This window comes from Peromyscus eremicus, chromosome 3 (assembly GCF_949786415.1).
Source record: "Peromyscus eremicus chromosome 3, PerEre_H2_v1, whole genome shotgun sequence".
In the NCBI taxonomy this organism is placed as follows: domain Eukaryota; kingdom Metazoa; phylum Chordata; class Mammalia; order Rodentia; family Cricetidae; genus Peromyscus; species Peromyscus eremicus.
The window spans coordinates 103,987,126-104,010,730 of NC_081418.1; the positions used below are offsets into that span (position 1 = coordinate 103,987,126).

At 39.7% G+C, this 23,605-nt stretch overlaps 1 protein-coding gene across 3 annotated transcripts in view; it reads left to right on the forward strand.

Annotated features, from left to right (window-relative positions):
- The window catches only part of Nr2c2 (nuclear receptor subfamily 2 group C member 2), an 83,873-nt gene that overhangs the window by 12,416 nt on the left and 47,852 nt on the right, over nt 1-23,605 (forward strand). For 2 of the 3 annotated variants that reach the window (XM_059258229.1, XM_059258226.1), the window contains exon 2: nt 1,797-1,880. The exons of the other annotated variant lie outside the window; for it this stretch is intronic. In XM_059258229.1, the coding sequence (XP_059114212.1) occupies nt 1,821-1,880 (60 nt within the window). In that variant the 5' untranslated portion in view covers nt 1,797-1,820. The remainder of the gene's footprint in view (nt 1-1,796; nt 1,881-23,605) is intronic. 3 annotated transcript variants of the gene reach the window in all.

The following is a 23,605-nucleotide window of genomic DNA, read 5'->3' on the forward strand; positions in this document are numbered from 1 at the left end:
TTATTATTCAGTGGGAACCACACATACTTACAGCATGCAGAAAGACATCCCACAGTAGCTGATAATGTAGTTTACTGGTAGAACATATGCTTCTCCTGTGTGATGGGCTCTAGATTTGGTCTTTAGCCCCATACATTCTGAAAGAAAGAAAACACTTGGAGTAAGAAGAAGGAATGACTAAAGTACTGCCCCACAGCTCATACCTGGCCTTATTATGTGGAGGTAAATCACTGACCTGTGATTTGGTGTCATGTTCCTGTTGATGCAGTACCTGTTCTAGGTCTTTTTATGTTGTCAGCCACAGTTTCACATTTCATTCACCACTCATTGTTTTGGCAATAAAACAATCTGAATGGGAGTTAACAGTAATAGAAGTAGTTACCTAAAAGTGGGTAGAAAAATTCAGAGAATGACCACAGTTAAAAAGCTTGGAGATCTGTGCCTTATAGGTAGGAATGCTATAGAAAGGTGCTTTGTGAAACTGTATTTATACTAGTCCAAGCATGTAAATGAGCTCTGTGTGCATCTGTGTATATTACAAACAGAATTATTGTACAATAACACTGTACAGTTATTATGTGCAAATCTTGAACATAATTCTTCCAGAGCCTATTTTCCTATTCAGCCTGGGACCTGTCTAGATGATAATGAATTGTCCCAAATAAACCCTGGCTTCTCTGTAGTAAAGTTACTGAAAAGTGTTGAGGGATCTGTCTTTGTGGCCAGAAGAGATGAAGATTCTATTTGATCAGCAGTAACTGTGTTTAAATGATTCTGACCTAGGAGGCTAGCAGGCTTTTTGATCTTTAAATGATCTTCCTCGAGATTTGTAAGTGATGGCATCAAATGTATTTTTTCTATTATTGGAAAATTAGGGGCATATATGTGTGTGTGTGTGTGTGTGTGTGTGTTACAGGTATGGTGGTATACTCCTTTAATTCCAGCACTCAGGAGGAAGAGGCAGGTGTGGATCTCTGAGTTCATGACTAGCCTGGTCTACAGAGTGAGTTCCAGGCCAGCCAGAGTTACACAGTGAGAACCTGTCTCAGATATGTATTATTAAATTGAGGGGCTTGGCGAGATGGCTCAGCGGTTAGGAGCACTGACTGCTCTTCCAGAGGTTCAATTTCCAGCACCCACATGGCAGCTCACAACTGTCTAACTCCGGTTCCAGGGGACTCTCAATGCAGATATACACACAGGCAAGACAACAATACACATAAAATAAAAATTATTAAAAAAATAAATTGATGGGTACTTTGTTCTTGTTAGCATATACTTTGTTTCTTTGTTGGTGATTACTGTTTGTCTTTTCAGCCTGTAAGTGAAGTGTATAAGCTGGGCATGGTTTTGCTTCTCATATTGCCACTAATCATAAAAGTTTAGATAGCAGTCAAGCAAACTAGTACTCTATCTAAAGTTAACTTCATACTTTTCTCAGATAGCCACATTTTTACTCAGTGTGCTGTGACTGAGAACTATCCAAAAAGTTATGTGTAGTTCCCACCTCTCTGAGAGGTGAACCCAGCAGTCAAAACCAAGAAGACCTGATAGGTAAAGCCCCACATTCCTCTGTATTTATATCTAGCAAGAGAAATTTCCTAATTGAAATGTTTCTACAAATTTTGGTACACTGATTTTATGGCATATCCAGATATGCTTACCCTGCTGACTTTGTCTCCTGTAGAAGGCATAGTCCTTCTAAGACAGTATCAACGATGAATTTTGATGAGTGATAATTTTCAAGTAGCCTGGTTTTCCACACCTGATAGAAGTTGCTGCATTTTTCCAAACAGGTTCTCTAATGATCTTGCTTCACCATGGCTACAAATATGGAGGGGCTGGTTCAGCACAGAGTGGGGACCCAGCAGGTGGCTGAGGTGAGTGTCAGGGGCTAGCACAATAGCTGGCACCCTTGCTTTTGAAAGGGTAGAAATCAGTGTGCTCTGTGGTTTTCAAAGCAGTCCCGAGGAAGTCAGCACATAATCCATATCCAAAGAAGGATGTTAACACTAAATGAAAATAAAATGACAAGAGCAGATGTTGGTAAGATTTTTCTGCATGGGCAGGATGGCTGTGTACAATAAGGTGACTTGAAATTTTACCTCAGCCCCAAGCCAACAGAATCTGATTCTTATTGTGCACTAGTTTTAACTCTAAGGCTGTGTCTAGTGTTTCTTATATACTTGTTATTGTACAATGGTAGACCAGGTTATTTAACCACTTGCTACTGTCTGTAGTACTGAAATACGAGGGTGCTCACAAGACCCAGATAAGGAGTACCAGTAACTATAACACTATGTGCACTAGATGGCTCTTCAGTGACAAACATTTATCAGACAGATCTAGGTAAGTAGACTGAGGAATTTTGTGGCAGATTCTAGGCAGGTTAACATGAGGAGAAACTCAAGAAAAGGGATTGAGGCATGAAACAGCTTGGTATCTGTAGGCAACATGAGGTGTAGAAGGTGTAGTCAAGGCCAGGCCTTGAAAAGTGTCATTGGTCTATCTATCATCACTTATAACATACTTGAATATTCAGTAAACCAGAACCTATGCAAGGTTAACTCTGATGATAACTTTTTGAAGTTGTACTGTTACTATTTACATTTTATAAATGAGAAGCCAAACCTCAAAAATGTGTTATTAGCCAAGAGCTTATTGTAGCAGAAATGAGTACCAGGTTTTTGTACTGTTTTATATTACAACTATGTACCCTTAGAAAAAATGAAGATTTGCGTTTTTGAATTACATTTCTGAAGCAAAGACAAATTTACCAAAGAATGGACATTCAAAGAAAAGACATGTGTGAATGAATCTATGTATGTTTTGCCTGAATATCTGTGCACCATGTGTGTGCAGTGCTTGCAGAGGTCAGAAGAGAGCATTGGAACCCTTGGAACTAGAGTAAAGATGGTTGTGACCTGCCATATGGGTACAAAGAATTGAACCCCAGTCCTCTGGAAGAGCAGCCAGTGCTTTTAACCATTGAGCCATTTCTCCAGCCCCTAGAAATATATATATTTAAATGAATTACTTATATTTTATGGGCATTGGTGTTTTGCCTGCATGTATGTCTATGTGAGTATGTCAGATCCCCTGGAACAGGAGTTACAGACAGTTGTGAGCTGCCATGTGGGTGCTGGGAATTGAACTCAGGTTCTCTGGAAGAGCAGCCAGTGTGCTTAACTGCTGAGCCATTTCTTCAGCCTGTAGAAATATATTTTAAAAGAAATATCAGAACTATGAAAATATTGAGGCTTCAATGTTTGTATTTGTCACTTTAATTTGTGACAGGAATAATTACTTTGATAATAATTGTGGATTTTTTCAAGTATTCAGGATTATTTTATATTTAATAAGGATTTCCTGTTGAGGCTGACTTGATATGTATGTACATTGCCCTAAAAGGCCATCATGAATTCTTTAGGGGAAGAAATTAACATTAATATTAATTCCACAGATACATTCATGGATCCGTACATATATGCTTAGCTAAAGTTTACCCCTAGGTACGACTCCTAGCTTCTTAGTCACTCTTTGATCTGTGGAGAAAGTCTAAATCTTAACAACCTTCATTGCTCTTTTATCATCAGGGCTTATATCTTCATTGCAGAAAACTTCCTGTTTCCATGGAAGGGAATGTTTAAAACTGGAGCTCTCTGTCAGTACTGGCAAGGACACATCCTCAAAGGGGAGAAAGCAGTCATCTGAGTCTTGGATTGTCCAACTTTTATGAATAAATTTGATTTCTCTGCCCTCTTAGGAGCTAGATGCATAAGTTCCCATGTTTTTTTCAAAGAAGTACATTACATACATAAATCACATGAATTTAGGCCAACATTACTATAGACTTAAAACAGCAAACATAGTAGACTCCTGAACCAGGCCTACCTCACCTTATCCTTATGCCTAAATTTGCTATCTTTTATTTATCTTGTGCTTATAAAAATGTCTTTGCCTTGTTACTTCTTGACTTATCAAGTCTAGACAGTATCTTTTTCTTTAAGAACTTTTTTCTTTGAGATAAAATATACAGATCTTAAGATTCTCATTTTAACCATCTTTATTACTGTAAAATAGACATACTAGGTTCCATCTAAACCAGAAGTCCAGCTCAGTGACACTAAGTATGTTCACATGGTGTACCCTACCTATTTCCAGAACTTTGTCATTATCCCAAACAAAAACTCTGTTCCTGTTAAATACTGATAACCCATCCCGCCTAGTAACACCCTAGTAACCACTGTTCTGTTTCTGTGAATTTGATTATTCTAGGTACCTCTATTAACAGAGTCATGGATTTATCATTTTGTGTCTGGCTTACTTGAGTGAGCATAATGTCCATAAGATTGCTGTATTTTGTTGCACCTGTCACGATTTCTTTCCTTTTTAAGGCTGAATACTGTTCAGTTGCAGCTATATACCATGTTTTGTTTGTTCATTCATTGATAGACATTTGGATTGCTTTCTCTCACCTCTTCACTACTGGAATGCTGCTATGAAATATCTAAGACCTTTCTTCCAGTTCTGTTGGATATGGAGTGAAGTTCCTGGACCATGTGATGATTCTGTGCTTCAAATTTTAGAGACCACTTTTACTGTTTTCCATGGTGACCACACCTTTCTCATTTCCACCAGGAGCACACAAGTGTTACTTTCATGTCCTCAGTAGCACTTGTTTTCTGTTTTGTCTTGTGTTTTGATAAATGCCATTCTAATAAATAATGATGTGGTATCTCACTGTGGTATCTCACTGTGGTGTCTCACTGTGCGCTTTCCTAACAATTAGTGACATCCAGCAGTACTTCATGTGCTTATTGACCATATATATGTTGTCTTTTGGATAAATAAATACCTAGTCAATCTCTTTGCTCACTAAATTTTGTTGATTATTAATCTTATTATATATTTGCTTTGCAAATAAGGCTTATTTTCTGTAGCTTGCCTTTTTATTCTCTCAGTAGTGTCCTTTAAAGATTGATTTATTTTTGTATGGGTGTGTGCCTATGTGAGTTTATGTGCTCCCAGAGGCTCTGGAGCTGGAACTACAAGTGGTTGTGAGCCACTTGAATAATGCTCTTTTAAGCTTTGTTCATTAATTTAGTGCCCATCAACCCACCTTTTCCATTCTCCTTTTTTCTTTACCTACCCACACCAAAGGTTTATTTTGATGAATTCTAATTTTTTTCATTTGGTTCCTTGATTTTGATATCATATCCAAGGATTTATTGCAAAATCCAATGTCATGAAGACTTTATAATTTGTCTATAAGGCATGGACCTGGCAACATTCTTTTGGTATATATTGTTCTTAACACAACTTTCTGAAAACTTGTCCTTTCTCCCATTGAATGTCTTGGCATCCTTGTCAAGAAACATTTGACATTTCTGCAGAGATTTATTTCTGTGCCTCCCCTACTCCACTACCTATATTGGTAAAAACCACATGGTGTGAAATTTAACGACTTTTCAGTATATAGTATACTTAGTGTTACGTATACTTGCAATATAAATTTTATGACAGATCTTACAAATGTTAATTCATTAAACAGCAATACCCTGTTCTCAAACCCTGGGGGACAACCTATCATCCATTTAATGTGAACTTGTTGGCGCTTGTTCCTTTGCAACTGGCTTAGTTAGTTCACTTAGCTTAATATCCTTAAGGCTTAAGTTCTGTTCAGTTTCATCAGTTTGTCTTTATGACTGTGCCATATTGTTTTGATCACAGAAGCCTTTTGATAAAGTGTGAAACAGCCTACTTTCTCTTTTTCAGGTTTGTTTTGGCTGGATCTCTTCCTTGTTTTGGATTCTTTGTTCTCTGAAATCTCATTGGTTTTGCTTGTTGCCTTAATGCAAAACGAGGATGTATCATAGTTATTTTTTTGTTCTTATACATGTAAACATGTTTTTATGTTCCCATATTTAGTGACAGTTGAGGGGGAAAAATCTGTTAAGTAGTTTTACTTCAGAATTTCAAAGGCATCATATTAATGTCTTCTGCTTTGAATTTTGCTTTTGAAAATGTCAGTGAAGAGGCCATTCTCATTCATTCTCACTCACTCACTCACTCACTCACTCACTCACTCACTCACTCACTCACTCACTCACTCACTCTTTTCCTGAGACAGGTTCTAGCTGTGTTGCCCAGACTAGTCTTGAGTACCTGGACACTGGACACAAGTGATCCTCCCACCTCAGCCTCCCAGGCCCAGGGATCTGTGGAGTACAGGAGCAGTAGCTGGCTGGCAAGCACTCTTGCTCATGCTCTGTCTCCCAAACACTCTCTGTTTCCGTCTCTTGTCTCCCTCTCCTCCTCCCTCTCTTTGACACACATTGTGGTCCCAGGAAGGAACTGAGGGCCTTGTTCATGCTTGGCAAGCAATTCACCACTGAAATTTCTCTCTTTTTCCCTTTGTAATTTTGAGTCAGAGTCCCAATATACAGATCAAGCTGGCATAGAACTCAGGATTCTCCTGCTTCTGCCTCTGCCTCCTTCCTGGGATTTATAGGCTCATGCCACCACAGCTGGTTCTATAGCATTTGTATTCTTCATCTTCATAGGTTACCTCTTCCTTTCTCTCTCTCCCAAGTTCTTGAGATCTTCCCTTTATATCTGTTTGTTCTGAAATTCATGATAATGACCTTTAGTTGTATAGTTTTCGTACACAATACTGGGCATTCAGAGGGTCCTTTGAGTTTGGTAACCAGTGCTCTAGGAGGTTGTTTTATATTGGTTTTCTAGTTATTTCCTCCTTCAGTGTTGTTCTAGTCTCTGAAGAGCTAATTAGTTGGATGTTGACCCTCTTGAATGGATCCTTCATTGTTACTATTTTCACCTGTCTTCTGCTTCTTTAATAGATGCTTTGGTGTGCATCTTTAGTACTTAGTGGTGCTGGAACTTGAGCATATTGCCCTGTTTGTGTATCCTGCTTAAGGATTTTTTCTCTCAGATTCTATTATGGAAGTTTTAAAGTTTTGTTTTTTAAATTTAGGCCTTTTGCCTTTTGGAATTGACATTTGCTCATGAGGTGAGGATTTATAAGGGTCAATTTTCACTAACTATATTCATTTTTAAGCAATATTTTGTATTTTCTTGGGCCTGTGATCTTCAATATAAAATTTTAAATTAATTCTTTAGGTTGTATACATAAAGAAGTAAGCACTCCTAGCTTTTGAAATTGGAATTGTGAGTGTTTAATGAATCAATTTCAAGAGAATTGCTTTTTTGTTTGTTTTTGAAACAGGATCTCTTTGTTATGCAGCTCTGGCTGTCCTGGAACTCACAACATAGATTAGGCTTTCCTCAAACTCCCAGAGGTCCACCTGCCTTTGCCTCCCCAGTGCTGGAATTAAAGGCGTGTGCCACCACGTTTAGCAATAATTGCCTTGAAAAATATTGAGTTTTGAGTCTTTTGATTCATTGTGGTAACTCTCCATTTATTTAGACTTTAAAAAATTTTTAATTTATTTTGATGTATATGAGTATGTCGCCTGCATGCATGTGTGTCTCACATGTGTGTCTGGTGCCTAAGGAGGCCAGAAGAGGGCATCAAATCCCTTGGGGCTGGAGTTATAGACTGTTGAGAGCTGCTGTGTGGTTGCTGGGAATGAAACCTGGGACTTCTGGAAGAGCAGTCCATGCTCTTAATCACTGAGCCATTTCTCCGGCCCTAGACTTCATTTTAAAGTAGTAGTTTCTGGGGCTGAGGAGATGGCTCAATTGGTAAAGTGCTTACAAGCTGCAGAAGTTTGGGGACGTGAGTTTAGATGCCTCATTCCCACATATAAAAAGCAGGGTGGGCAGTAAATACCTGCAATTCCAGCAACAGAGAGGTGGAGAAAACGGGATCCTGAGGGCTTGCTGGCTAGGCAGTCTAGCTGAATCCATGGGCTCTAGGCTCAGTTGAGAGACCCTGTCTCAAAAAACAACAAAAACTAATGTGAGTGTCTGGGAGATGGCTGAGTTTCTAGGTTACTTTTCTGGAGCTGTGGTAAAATTCCCTGACAAAAGCCACTTAAGGAATTGTGGTGATTTTGAATGGAAATGTCCCCATGGGCTCACATATTTGAACTGGTAGTCCCCAGTTGATGGTGCTGTTTGGGGAGGTGGTGCAAATTTGGAGTAGCTTTGAGAGTTCATTGTCTCCTCCACTTTCAGTTCATTCTCTCTGCTTTGTGTTTTTAGTTGAAGTTGTGATCTGTCAGTTTCTCCTCCATCTGCTTGCTCTAATGCCTCTTTCACCATTATGGAATCTCTGGAACCATAAACCAAAATAAACTTTTTTCCTTAGGTTGCATTTGGTCATGGTATTTTTGTCCCAGCAACAGAAAAATAACTAGTACAGGAAGGAGGGGTAATCTGCCTCACAATTGGAGGTACAGGCCATTATGGTATGCCAAGAAAAATAACTAGTACAGGAAGGAGGGGTTTATTCTGCCTCACGATTGGAGGTACAGGCCATTGTGGTATGTCAACGCATCAAGAGCTTGAAGCGCTTGGTTACATTGCAACCATAGCCAGGAAGCAGACAGTGCTGGATGCTTGTGCTCAGTTCACTTTTTCTTTTTTATACAGTTCAAGAGATAAAGGACCAGAGAGAAAGTAAAAGAAACAAGGGAGAGAGGGGAGGGATATTTGCCCTGGAGGGACAAAGAACTGCCTCTGGATAGAGAGGAGACAGATGTGGCACACAGACAAATGGCAATTTATAAAGGGAAAGGGGGAGCCGCCGTGTTGGGATGAGTTGGTTAATTTTGATTGGGCATGTTCATTAGGGTAGCCAAAAGGGGGCTTTTGATTGCTGGACTTCTTCTATACTTTGATAGCTGGACCTTGGTTGTGAGTCTCGGGAAGAGGAAATGGCCAAATAAGGGAATCGACCTTGGTGGCTATCTTTAGGAAAGTAATCTAATGTGGTACTGCAGCAACAGATGTGTTGTTCTAAGGTTGACTCTAAGTCACCTGCACTGACATTTTTGTTGCTTCTGCTGGTATGCAATAGTGGCATTCTGAGCTCAAGGCCAAATATTTTCAGTGCACAGATTTTCTTCAGAGCTTCCATGTATGCCACTGTTGTGGTCTTCAACAGAGGACCCCTGTTGCGCAAGTCCTAAATGGTCTTATAATAAAAACCCAGAGCCAGATATCAGGGTGAAAGCTGAAAGATCAGAGAAGCAGAGCAAGCCACAGCTACCACCTCTTACCTCACCAACTCCTCAGCCAGACATAGCCTCTGCAAGAGAGCAAATTCCTGTCTCCTCCCTCCTTATATTTCTTCTCTGCCCAGCAATATCACTTCCTGTCTCATCCTTCCTAGTGCAGGGATTAAAGGTGTGTGATCCCAAGTGCTGGAATTAACGGTGTGTGCCACCACTCCTGGTTGTTTCTCTTTTAGACTGGATTAATCTCAAGTAGCTAGTGTGGCCTTGATTCACAGAACTCCAGACTCTGCCTCTGCCTCTTGAGTGCTAGTATTAAAGGTGTGTGCCACTACTGCCTGACCTCTGGCCAACTCTGGGTCTGACTCTGTCCTCTGATCTACAGGCAAGCTTTATTTCTTAGATTACAAATATATCAGCACAGGCCCCTTTAGACAACTTTGGTGAAGAAATCTGATTGCTTAAAGAAAGATCATCCTTACTGGATGGGCTTTGCTCCAATCTCTGACCTGAGTCTTACTGTTCTGTTCCTGGCATCCAAAATCCTGAAAAGATGCCACCATATCCTCTTTTGGGTGGTTGGGATTCTATTCTGTCATATGGTTAGGAACCTGAAACTGAACTCTTAAACCCTGAATTATAGAGAAGTTAGTAACAATTTTTACAGTACTTCAGAATGAACCATAAGGCTTTCTAGTTCAAAGTGCCAATTGCATACTGACTCTTGAGTTGTTTGGAAACATCAGGCTTAGTTCAGCCAAGCATTTACATAGCAAAGTCTTTCAGTTTTGTATTTCAAGTCCTTCCAGCATACATAGCAGCATATGTCCCATAGAGCATACTGCTGCATGTCCGCTTGTGCTTTTTTCTCCAGTGATTCTCCTCATAGACTTTTACCTTTATTTATTGGAGTGGAGAGGACAGCTTGTTTTGAGTCCATTCTATCTTTCCATCATGTAGGTTCAGAGAATTAATCTTAGGTCATCAGGTTTGCACAGCAAGCACTTTACCTACTGGTAATCTTGCTGGTGCTGGCTGGTTGATTTTGAGACCAGGGACACATTCATTCATTAGCTCTGGCTACCCTGGAACTCACTGAGTAGACCAGGATGGCTTCAAACTCAGAGATCTGCCAGCCTCTGCCTCAAATGCTAGTATTAAAGGCGTGCCTCCTAGATATTTAAAAATTGAACATTCTTACTAATTCTTCTGGATTTTTTTGTTTTGTTTTGTTTTGTTTTCTTGAGACAGGGTTTCTCTGTGTAGCCCTGGCTGTCCTGGAACTCACTCTGTAGACCAGGTTGGCCTTGAACTTAGAGATTTGCTTGCCTTTGCCTCCCCAAGTGCTAGGATTAAAGGTGTATGCCACCATGCCCAGATAAATTATTTATTTTTGAGACAGAGTCTCACCATGATAATTTTGGCTGGCCTGAAACTCACTTTGTAGACCAGGTTGGCCTCTAACTCATAGAGATCTGCCTGTTTGTGTGTCACATCTGTTCCTCCCACCCCCCCACCCCCACCCCCCACCACTTTATTCCTGCTTTTAAGAAAAGATTCCTGCTCACAGAGCTGATGCTCACTGATTGGTTAGTCTGGCTAGCCAATGGGCTCTAGGGATCTTCTTGCCTCCAGCTACTCAGCTGGAGGATGATGATAGGTAGGCACATGTCCACTGCATTTGGCTTTTTATGTGGTGTGCGAATTGGACTCGGATCCTCATGCTTATGTGGCCAGTACTTTATCCACTGAGCCATCTTCCCAGCCACTTACTAATTTTAGCTCAGATTTTTTTTCCTTTCTGCTTTTATCTTACTATAATCTTCTGGCTAGAATGTCTACTACATTGTTGAATGGAAGTAGTAATAGCAAGTATCCTCCTTTACCTAATTCTCATTTTAAATGGAAGGATTTGGGGAAGTTCTATGAGCTTTTTTACTCCTTATTAGATTAAGGACATTTTCTTACATTCCTAGTTGGAGTAAAAATGAACTTTAGAGGGTGTTAAATTTTATCAGGCACTTTTCAGAATCTGGTAGGATGATCACATATTTCCTCTTTTAGTCAGTTAATGTGGTAAACTAGACTGACTTTGCATTTCAAGTCTTGTATTCCACAGTAACCTAAATCTGACTTGAACTTTGTACATACACATTTTTTTTTTGCATCTGTGTCCATAAATTAGATTAACTTTGAGTTTTTCTTAAGTTCTGGTATTAGTATTGCTAGCCTCATAATGAGCTGAGAGAGTGGTCCTTAATATTCTATCCTTCGATAGTTTATATGAAATTGGAATTGGTGCTCCTATAATAATCATAGAATTTGCCTGTAAAACTCTTCGGAAGGATTTTTAAGTACCTTTTAAAAATAATTTGTCTATTCTATTTAAGTTTTAAGATTTATTAGCACATAATTGTTGAGAATGACTTTATTGTATATTTTAATGTTTGAAGCATCACTAGTTACACCCCCTTCATTTCTTTTTGTGTACTGTCTCTTTGTTTGTTTTTTTTTAATGAACTTATTCTTTGACAAGCTCATACATGTATATGATAAATTCTGCTTACACTCACTACCCCACCCTCCTTATCCCTGTGCTAGATAGTTTTTATGTCAACTTGATACAAGCTAGAGTATTTTTGGAAGAGGGAACCTCAGTTGAGAAAATGCCTCTACCAAATTGGCCTGTGGGCAAGCCTGTGGGGCATTTTCTTGATGATTATTGTGAGAGGGCCCAGCTTACTGTGGGTGACACCCCTAGGCAGGTGGTCCTGGGTACTGTAAGAAAGCAGGCTGATCAAGGCAGTAAGAAGTTCCTTCATAGCCTCTGCTTCTTCAATTCCTACCCTGACTTCCCTCAGTGATGGACTATTACCTGGAAGTATAAGATAAAATAAACTCTGTCTTCTCCAAGTTTCTTTTGGTCATACTTATTGCAGAAATAGAAACCTTTAACTAAGACATCTCCCTCCTCCTCTAGAGCCACTGTGTGGTCATGGGTGTGACAAATAAATCCTTTGGTGCTTGGGTAACTTGACAGTGGCTACACCACTGTCACTCATCCCCTACTGGTATCTCTCTGGGGGAAGGACCAAGGACCCCTGAGCCCCTCCTTGCTCTTTCCCTGCACAGGTAACTACAGCTGCTATGAGTTTGTAAGTGCAAGTCTTAGAAGACAGTCGTTCACAACTTCCTTCCACTGTCTGCCTCTTCTCAGTGTAACCCTGAGCCTTGAAAGGAGCAATATAGAGATGGTTCTCTTGAGGGCAGAGCCCTCAACAGTCACTTATTCTTAGCATCTTGACCAGTTATAAGTCTGCATTAATCACTATTCACTATAAAAACAAGCATTTGACCGAGGCCAATCACAATCTATAAATATAGGCCTAAATATTTAGGATGCAGTTTGAGTCCTAAATTGTTTTTCAAAGTGTTTGTCATTTTACATTCTTGTCAGCAGTGTAGGAGACTTTGAGTTGTTGTAAACTCTTGATATGGTCAATATCTGTAATCCGAGGCTATGTGACAAATGTGTAGTAGTAAATGTGTGCTGCCTGCTTCTGACAACTGATGCTGAGCATCTTTTCTTGTGATTACTTGCCAATCATATATTATCTTTGATGATGTATCTGTTCAAATCTTTTGCCCGTTTTTTGAGTTGCTCTCTTACTGCATTTTAAGAGGTGTTTTTTTTTTTTTTTTTTTTTTTTTTTTTTTGGTTATTGGTTATCTGTTGGAGCCCACTACTAGGCTTCCTAGTGGCTGTACCCAGCAGGACTGCCTAAAAGGTTGATTGGACCATGGGCTTGGGTACCAGGTGATTGTAACTAGCAATCTTTTGCTCCACACCTTAGCATTGTTATAAATAGACCTTTGGAATAAAGTTCTGGGCCGATGGATAAGGATCCAGGCCCACCCTAGTTTATCCTGTGTTTTCTCTTTTTCTCTCTCTGTTTCTGACTAAGTCTCTTATCCCTCATTCCTCAAGAGTTCCTGGGGTAAATAAGTGTGGGGGCTGGTCTCCCACAGTTATCTGTTTGTTGGTGTGTTGATTTTTGAGACAGTTCAATATGTAGCCCTTACTAGCCTCAAATTTAAGATCTACCTGCCTCTGCCTCCTGGATCTGATATTAAAGCATAATGCATAGCCTGGATTATGTGTTCTTCATCATAAATGAAATTGGAGATACCTTCTCCTAATCTTTGGTTTTGTGTGTGTGTGCTCGAGAACATGTATATACACTTGCTGCAGTACAAGGGCAACCCATAGGAGTCAAGTGAATTTAGGTTGTCCGGTTTGGCAGCAAGTACCTTTACCTGCTGATCATCTTTTCAGCCCCTGTCTTATCTATCTTTTACTTTTCTTGACATATCCTCAAAGAGCAAACGGTTTTTATTTTGATGACACTTAATTTATTGATTTATTTTTATGAATTACACTTTTGATTTATATCTAAAATTGTTACCTAACTCAAGGCCACAGTTTTCTAGTTCTAGAGTTTACATAGAATTTTATAATTCTAGAGTTTACATTAGGGATCTTTACATTTTAGCCTTAGTTACAATACAGTCAGCATCTGATATGTCTGGGTCACTTCTATTTTTTTTTTTTTTGTTGTTTTGTTTTTTGTTTTTTTTTTTTTTTCGAGACAGGGTTTCTCTGTGTAGCTTTGCACCTTTCCTGGAACTCACTTGGTAGCCCAGGCTGGCCTCGAACTCACAGAGATCCGCCTGGCTCTGCCTCTGGAGTGCTGGGATTAAAGGCGTGCGCCACTACCGCCCGGCTCACTTTTTAAACATTTTAGTCTGGTGTATTAACTTCTAGCCTTTCTTGTACATATGGATGCACATATAATTTAGAAGCTTTCAGGTTTCCTTGTTGGAGTGTTGCTTTGTTTTAGTGGTCATAGGGATGGAACCCAGGGCCTTACATGTATGCCAGTTAGTTAACTTGGTGTTGGTTTTAGTGGCCTCAGATACAGACACACTGGTTCTCCTTGCCGGGCTGTAATGTTGCTTAGGCTGGATCTGTATTTGTCCACCCCATTGTGATACGTATTTGTTTTTAAAATTTTTCAGATGTAACTGGTCCTGTAAAGAACATCTTTGTATGCTTCATTGGGCTCACATGTGAGAGTATTTCTATAGACTAAAAATAAAATTACTAAATCAAGAACTGTGAAAGTCAAGTTGGGTCTTCTAAGCTATTATTCTTGGTAGTTTTTAAAAAACATAATTATATAGCTTTTCATTCAAGAAGTAAATAGACCTGAAGTTAGCTCAGATTTAATTCATAATTCATTGAGTTTGAATTGTGATCCATTTCCTTCAAATCCATTGCCCTCTTTATATATAGGCATTTTTTACATCCTTTTATTATCCAAAAATGGTATTAATAGAAATATAGCCATTTATGTACAAATGATATATTATAATTATACTCAGGAGAAATAAAAGGAAAACAATCTATTTTTAATGTGTGTTTCAAGTTTAGTGCTCATAACTAATTACCATAGCTGATAGGATAAGAGAGGTCAACTGGTTTTACACCCTTAAATAAGCTGTGACTTAAGGGCAATAAGAAAATGAAATGCATACTGTGGATCTATGATAAAACTGATATTAGAAAAAGTAAGACTAGACTTGTGATAAGAGAAATGAGTTGCCTAGAGGGGGTTGTTTCTAAGACTGGAGAAAATGAGGAAGCTTGGTGTCCTTACATGAGAGTTATAGCTTATGTAGAAGTATTCCAAAATAATGTGTGTGCTATGTCTTGGCCCAAAGAAATGCTGCTCTTTCATAGAACTGCGGTTGTCTTGAATTTTCACTGCATTTGAGGTCTTTGTTTAGTGTTCAGTCCTTTAAAAAAAGATTTGGGAAGTTGTATCCTTTTACTTGTTACAGGAAATAGTGAATTAGAAAATAAAACCATTTTGTTAACAAAAAATATCAGAAATGGAGCATCTGCTGCTGCTGGATAAGGACATCTTTCTTGGTCTTAGGTTAGCGCCGCACTTGATTTTCTATAAGAAATAAGTACAAGAATGCTGTACATTTTAAAATACATCACACTTTGTACTTAACTACTTGATTTAATCCTCTAATGAAGCAGGGAGGCATTAAGCTCCATTTTATAAGTAAGCAAAGACTTAGAATAATCAAAGAATGGGCCTAAAGCTGCATAGGAGCCATGACACTTAGCTTGGATGGTTTCCATAAACTAAGTTGCTTACCAGGATGGTTCTGTACAGCTTTGTAGGTGAAGAAACAGCCTAGTTTTTTTAAGTAGCAACTCTTTAATAGTCAAGAGGACAGAATACTTTTATATCTTATCTTAATAAAAAATTTTCTTGTTCCCTAGATGGGCTACAAGACAAGCTTCTCTTTTTTAAAAAATGAGGAAAATATGAAGAATGCCTATTTTAGATTTGTTGAAAACAAGATCATTCATAGTACCAAACTTTAGTAATAGCTGTGGTTTTGGAGGGTAACCTTCATTGGAAGTTCTTTAATTATAAGACCATCAGAGATAAGATGGCCACCACCTGTGTATCCTCACCCACCTCTTCCACTCCAATTTTACTTCTTGTCCTCTATGATTTTATTATCTATAGGCCTAGCCCTTTACCACATAAAAAATAAACTTTAGGAAGACCAGGACTTTTGTTATATTTGCTGTTGTGTTCCCTGGGCCCTATACATTTGCTTGGAGTATAGTGAGCACTTAAATTTTGCTTGTTGGGCTAGGCATAGTAGTGTACTTCCAGCTCTTGGGAGGCAGGTACATCTCTGTGAGTTTGAGGCCAGCTTGATCTACATGGTTCCAGGCTAGCCAGGGCTATGTAGTGAGATCTGTCTTAAAAAGTAATGTAGAATTTGTTTATTGGATGAATAAATTCTTTTTGGTCTCTTTTCATATCTATTTATCCAGTTGTAGCCATAGTGTGCATGCTACTTTGTGTTTTCATAATGCTGTTTTATAGAATATTCTGTCTGCAGGTTGATACATGGCCTGCATGAATATAATTTTTCATAGCTGTACTGTGTAAGAGAACATAGCTTAACTTACCAACCCATTACCTAGTGTGGGACATAGAATTTATTCTAACCTTTTTCTATTATAAATTAACACCAATACACATATCTGTTCTTTACCAGTCAAAGCATCTGATAGAGCATAATGGAAACTAACTTGCTATATTTAAAGATATGACTCATATTGAGTGTGTGGAGATGGATGGATGGAAAGTAAGATTGAGATAAATGTTGCATAAAACTAGGCAGAGCCACACTACGGAGCTAGTCTAATTGCTTGAGTATCTGATGAACTGCCTCTTTCCATGGAACTCTAAGTATTTTCTGCTTCTGCAGCTGGTGGTGGACTCTTCCCCACCAGACCCTTAATGAGGAGTCCCTTTCTATTTCTTAGATAATTTGGGATAAAGCCATTTGTGTATGGTGGATCCCATCGGTAGAATCATAAAGTCAGAGCATGAAGAGATTTTTGTGCAGAGCCTTCTGGTCCTCAGAAGTTTAATCCTCGTGCTTTTTGCGTCTCCATATCCCTCTTTTCCTTTTACAGGCACTTACTGGATATAGGCAGTGAATTCTTGGAGCTCTAAGTAGTTGTTGATGGAGGGACTTTCGATTTACCTTCTCTAAAAGGAGGCTTCATTTTCCTGAAATGTTCTTTTGGATTGTAGTACCTGAATTCTAGAATCTGAGGAATGTGTATGGGTGTTTAACTTACATTGTTTTAAATCATTGCACATATAAACTTCAGAAGAAGAAAAAAGAAAAACTTTTTGAGGCAGTCTTATGTATTACCCAGACTGGCCCTAGAATCCACTATGTAGCCAAGGATGCCATTGAACTTCTGATGCCCCTGCTTTTACCTCTTCAAGTGCTGGGACTACAAGCCTTTGTTACCTTGCCTAGTTTATGCAGTGCTGGAGATCTAACTAACCTACGCATACTGAATGATAGGCAAGCACTTTGTGGACTGATCTACTTCCATAGTCCAACTTGAACTTTTACTGGTTGTTTGTTGAAGTGATATGTGTGCTTGTATCAAACAGAAGATTATACTCTGGCTTCATAGCAGATATTCTTGTCTCAAAGCCAGAGAATCAGTGTTAGTATTTGCAAAACCACACCTCTAAACTCACTGATGCCTTAGGAGCTCTCTTTCCTCAGTGGCCTTAGAAGAAGAGTTGGCTGAAACTTGAAGCCAATCTGTGCACCTCTGGCATCCTTCATGCTCTGACACATTTGTTGCCCATCTTCCTACCTAGACTTTAGACTGGGGCCTCAGCTGTGCCCTGTGTTTGCGTGCTGGGCATGTGTTGAATGAATGTAGGTAAACAAGTCCATTCTGTTGTTCTTGGAGTGGTTTTGTATGTAGTGCAGACCATATGTTGTTGCCTGTGCCTTGAAGATTCCATATCTGTAGAAATACTCGCTTTGGCATAGTAAAGATATTGTTTGCAGAATATCTTCTCCAAATCTTCTTTCTATTCCATGTAGTTTTGAAATTGCTTCTAGTTGTTTGGACTCCATGGTAACATTCTGCAAGCTCACTAAAGGAAGGTGATCTGTAAAGGGAAGGGTGTTGGGGAGAGTATTTAACAAAGCCACAGGGGGCTAGGTAAAGGGAAGACTTGGTGAAGTAGTATGCATCTTCCCTAGAAGCAGGTCATTATGGTAGTCAAGACTGCTTTAGCAGCTGGCAGAACAGCAAGAAAACTTCGATTTTGCTTCTTTGGTTACAGGGAATGATAGTGTACTTGACCTTCAGCAAAGCAGGGATGGAGTCTACACAACAGAGTTTGAAGGCACAGGCCTGTGGACTCTCTCCACCAACCCCTGGCTGATTTGGTTGGTATTTGGCTTGGGAAGTTGCTGAGGGGGGAAAAAGTAAATAAAGCTGCTGGGAACTGTTAAGCCCAGATCATGGGGACCCCCGAAAGACCACCACGGAGACTGAATCCCACATGTAAAAGCAAAGAGCCTTTATTACCATCAAGCTCCCAGGCTTGATCTCTTTGTCTATCCGATGAAGTGGTGATAACAGAGAGCCCAGAGTCCAGGCAGGGTGGGGTTTTTATCATTGCAGAGGTTGGGGTGAAGGGATTTCCAGGGTTCAGGACCCTGATTGGCTGACATTTGTCTAGGGGTATCTGTAAAACAAAAATAGGTGTGTTCTAGACTCTGGGACATCTGGCCACCTTAATGGTTGGAATGTTTGGGATGTCAGGTACTTTTCCCTTAGATGTAGGCCTTCCCTGGGTGGGGTCATCTTATGCCTTTTCCTGGGTGTGGATGTTGCCCGTCAGTAAGCCTGTCACAGAAGCTGTGTCTGGGCCTCTAAGCCTGTCATGGCAGCTGTGTGGTCAAGCTGTGTTGGGGCCCCACCACAGAACAATTGGCTGATGAGTGTGTGTGTTGATGGGGTGGGAAGTAGAAGAAAGCAAACCCATGGAATAGTACAAGAAATCTTTTCTACTTGTGAAATCTCTTCTACTTCTCCAGCTATCCCACCCCCTACCCCCGGGCCCCTAAGCACTATATTTCAGTAGAAATGTGATTCTGAGCCTGTTAGTAAAACTGCACAATATTTAGAATCCAGTTGTGTATTTGGAGGAATTCATATCTATTGTTATGCTAAATACTAGCAAACTTTTTTTTTCCCTTTTTAGGAACTAGTGTGAGAATGTGGTGAGTACATTGCTTGTTTTTGGCAGCTTAATCTGCCTGTGAACAAAAGATTGTGTACCAAATTGCTTTTAAATATCTTGCTCTTTTGCATAGAAACCTGCTGCACAGATGATGCAAAAGAGGGGTCACTGCCGAGTGACCCTTTGCCATACTAACTTGGTGGTCATTTGAAACAGATGCAAAAGGAGAATGTGGTTCATTTCAGTCGAGGCTGCTTGCAACCCTTCCCCCTTTTAGTCATTTGCATTGTTCATTATTTCCCCTAGTTGTTAAGAATTCAGAAGTTCCTAGTTGAGATTGTAACATACTGGGTCTGTTTGCTGGCTTTCTATACTTGTGTTTGAACTGTTTTGCCGCAATGGAAATGTTGCAACTTAAATCCAGAATAAATTGTTTGTTTAGCAGTCTTGTTATCTGCACATTGACTCCATGTTCTGCAGATATTCCTCAACCTAAACGTTTGTTTTTCAGCGGATTACTGTGTGGGAGGCAGTGCTGTTCAGTGATGGAAGAATGTGAGAAAGTCTGACGTTACGTTTAGGAGAACCCATCCATGTCCTCGGTGTATGTATAAACTTCAAGACAGGCACTGAGCTGTACTTACAGGATGTCTAATTAGCAGACAGAAGATCTAGGCGAAGTTCCAGGATTAAGTCTGCAAAGCACAGAGACATTGTATTCTTTCCCTAAGACTGTATTGTTCATTCACTAAGCATTTATTGTGTGCCTAGAGGAGAAATAGTCATGTATTTCTGTTCTTAGGTCACTGAACAGATAGGGTAGTGCCCTATGAAGAATGCCAAGATCCAGGACTTTGGAGCCCTCAGGAGACATTCAGGCCACAGGAACAGGGCTTTATTAGACTCTGGAAACAGTAAAGATGACCCTTGTGTCAGAAAGGCATGTATAATTTTAGAAAGAAATGAAGTTCAACAGCTTTCACCCTTTCAGTCTGAGCTGCAAACTATAATAAGGTCTTTGTCCAAACACACCTTCATAACCTAGTCTGCACACAGTTTTATAGGATTCTTGATTTGTTTTGCAATACAATGTCATCATCTTCTTCCTCTTCCTCTTTTTCCTCCTCCTCCTCTCCCCCTCCCCTCCAAGACTGGGTTTTTCTGTGTAGCTCTGGCTGTCCTGGAACTTGCTCTGTAGACCAGGCTGGCCTTGAACTCAGAGATCCACCTGCTGCTGGCTCCCAAAAGCTGGGATTAAAGGTGTGCACCACCACTGCCCAGCTCAGGTCGTCTTATGTAGCCCAAATTTCTGATTTCAGTCTCCCTAACCACTGCCTCCTTGGTGCTGGGACTATAGGTGAGTGTCACCACACCCAAACAAGTATTGCTCTGGATTGGAACCCAGGGCCTTTTCATACTATTGAGCCACACTCTCAGCACCTAGAGTTCTTTGTATTAGCAGTTTTCTTGTTAAAGCGTAAGTATTCTACCCAGAGTATAACACACACACACACACACACACACACACACACACACACACACACACACTTACATGTTGCCTAGAAGTTGTACTTGAGCATTGATTGATTCTGTCCTCTGCAAGCTAAGAAGTTGAAGCTAGCCAGGGATGAGGCAGAGACTGTTAGCTGACACTGAGATGGCACACAGGGAAAGACAAAAAGCAGAGGCTAGACTAGGTGGAAATATCTAGTGTTTTTATGTTTTGTTAATCAAGCTGACCTTTTATCACTGTTCTGAATGGTTCCCAATATACTATGGATTTCGAGGTCTGTTTATAATGCTAGTCTCTAAATTCAGACAGCTGTAAGCATTTCTTAGAGGTCCTGTTATGACATCACTTTGCCTTCAAGTAAGACGATTTTTATGCTGCTTCTGACAACATTGTGATGTTTGACCTCAATTGTCAACTTACTAGGACTGAGAAATGGAAAATCAGTAAAAAGTACACCCTGTTGTATCTGCAGTAGCATTTCAAGAGACAGTTAGATAAATGAAGGCATTGTCCTGACAAACGGATTCATCCCTTGATGGAGTTATAATGTGATGACATTAGTGAGAAGTGGTGAAATGTAGGATCGTGGTTCTATCTCTAAGGCTCTAGGAATCTAAAGACTACTAGCCTATCATTTCCAGAATTGAACATCCCAACACTGACTCCCAAGGATGCTTGAAGTTATTTACTCAACCTAAATTTAATACTGAGCCCACTGCCAGTATAATCCCCCACCTAATCCAGGTAGAGTCCTTTGGGCTTCTGATATAAATGAGATTGAATGTAGGGCTTTTGTGTAGCTAGAGAAGCACTGTATCATTGTGCTACATCTGTAGCCCTGTGCTTCTGAAATAAAAAATAGTCAATGAATTATCACAGAATGTTTCCATGTAACTACCAACCAGGTTGAGAATAGAGAACATGGGATGTAGCTCAATTGGTAAAGTGTTTGGCTATCATATACACACCACCCACATGTAATCCCAGTACTTTGGAGGTGGAAGATCAGAAAAAGCTCAAAGTATCCTTGGCTACATAATGGGTTTGAGGCTAGCCTGACATACATGATATCCTGTCTCCAAAAGACAGAAAGAGATGCCAGGGAAGAAAAGAAAGAAGAGACTTCTAAATTCCAGAAGCTCTTGATGCCCTTTCCATTCAGTCCTCTCTCCTCCTCAGAACTGACCTCTGTCCTGTTTCTTACACTAGTAATTAAATGGGGGTTTTGGTTTTTTGAGACAGAATCTTTCTTACTCTGTAGCCCAGACTGGCTTCCACCTCTGGATCATTCTGTCTTGGCCTCTAAGTGCTGAGATTACAGGTATACAAACCTAACCCCAAGTGGGGAATTTTGTTCACTCGTTGTTTAAAAAAGTATTTAAACATGGTTCACAATAATAATATAATTCACATATTTTTTTCATCAACCCTCAAAGAAACCTGAAACCCCTTAGCTTTCAGCCTGTTTTATAGTCTAGAGAATGATGTACAATGCCCATATTTTTGTTTTTGAATGAGTAAGTAAAAGAGGGAATGTGACAAGAGATAGACAGACATTATGAAAGCTAGTGCCCAAAATATCTTGCGGAAATTGACTGGGGTAGTTGAGGCAGATGTCTGGAATTCTCTATAGAGACAGTCTCCAAAGCAGGTTGTTCCTGTTGTGGAATATTATTTTAACTGGGCAAAGATGTGTTATATTTGTTTATGCTGTATTTGTCTAATTATGTAAAGATGTGTTGCATTTGTTTCACCTTGCCTGCTTAAGGCACCTGATTGGTTTAATAACAAGCTAAACAACCAATAGCTAGGCAGGAGAGGGATAGACAGTACTGGCAGGCAGAGAGAAATAGGAGGAGGAGAAATCTAGGCTCGAGGAGAAGAGGAATGAAGAGAACTCGGGAGAAAGAGAGGGACACACCCAGGGCCTGAAGCCAGAGCCAAGAGCCAGCCAGGTACAGAAGCAGTGAAAGTAAGATACAGAGAAGGAAAGGTTAAAAAAAAAAAGCCCTGAGGTAAAACATAGATTGTAGGCGGAGTTTTCCTGTGCTGGCAGCTACTCCCAAATAATCACTCAGAAACTTAATATTCATTGTAAATTCTTGGTTAATAGCTCAGGCTTGTTACTAGCTAACTCTTACATTTTAAATTAACCCATATTTTTTTAATCTATGCTTTGCCATTTGATTCTATCTTCTCTCAGCAGGAATGCCCTTCTTGCTTCTCCCTGCATCTGCTGGTGACTCCTCTGACTCCACCCTTCTTCATCCCAGCATCCTTAGTATGGTTGTCCCACCTATACTTACTTCCTTTCTGGCTTACTGGCCAGTCAGCTTTTTGTTAAACCAATTGGAGAGATAAATCTTTACAGTGTGCAAAAGGATTATTCCACAGCAGTAGATAAAGAGACATAGATTAAAATAAGAGCTAAGTTAAGGCTGAGCATTCAAAACTAATAAGAAGTCCCCATGTCATGATTTTGGAGCTGAGTAGGCTCAAAAGAAAATGCCTTGTACATTAATTTTTTTAGGGTTAAAACCTGTGAGCTCAGAGTTAAAATAGCAACTGGCTAACTTTCTCTCTTTGTTAGCATCCCCTGAACTCTTCCCTTCTATACTGCCCCAGCTTTAAAAAAAAAACAAAACAACAACAAAATAACCCACGCTAGGCTCCTCCTTGCTACTTCTTATCAACCAGTTGCTAACCCCACATCTCTGAGCCCAGGTTAATTTTATTTAATTAGTTAATTATTCCCCCCTTTTGTCTAAATAAAAAGAAAGGTTTTAACTTTAACATAATAAGAGTATATACAATAAGAAAAGTTATCGCCGGGCGGTGGTGGCGCACGCCTTTAGTCCCAGCACTCGGGAGGCAGAGCCAGGCGGATCTCTGTGAGTTTGAGGCCAGCTTGGGCTACCAAGTGAGTTCCAGGAAAGGCGCAAAGCTACACAGAGAAACCCTGTCTCGAAAAACCAAAAAAAAAAGAAAAAAAAAAAAAAAAAAAGAAAAAAGAAAAAAAGAAAAGTTATCAAGTAAGAATTATATTTACGATATCCAGTCCATTTGTATTTGACAATTTCAGAGAAAATACTCTATTATTAATCCTATCTTGGTGAGTCCAAAGTTTTGTACCTAATTTACCTTCTATCATCACTAAGGAAAAGTGTAACTATGTAGTCTTCAACTCTATTGAAGAACCCAGAAGGATATAATATTACCTGAGTAAACAGGAGATGTAGTGTAAGCCACTT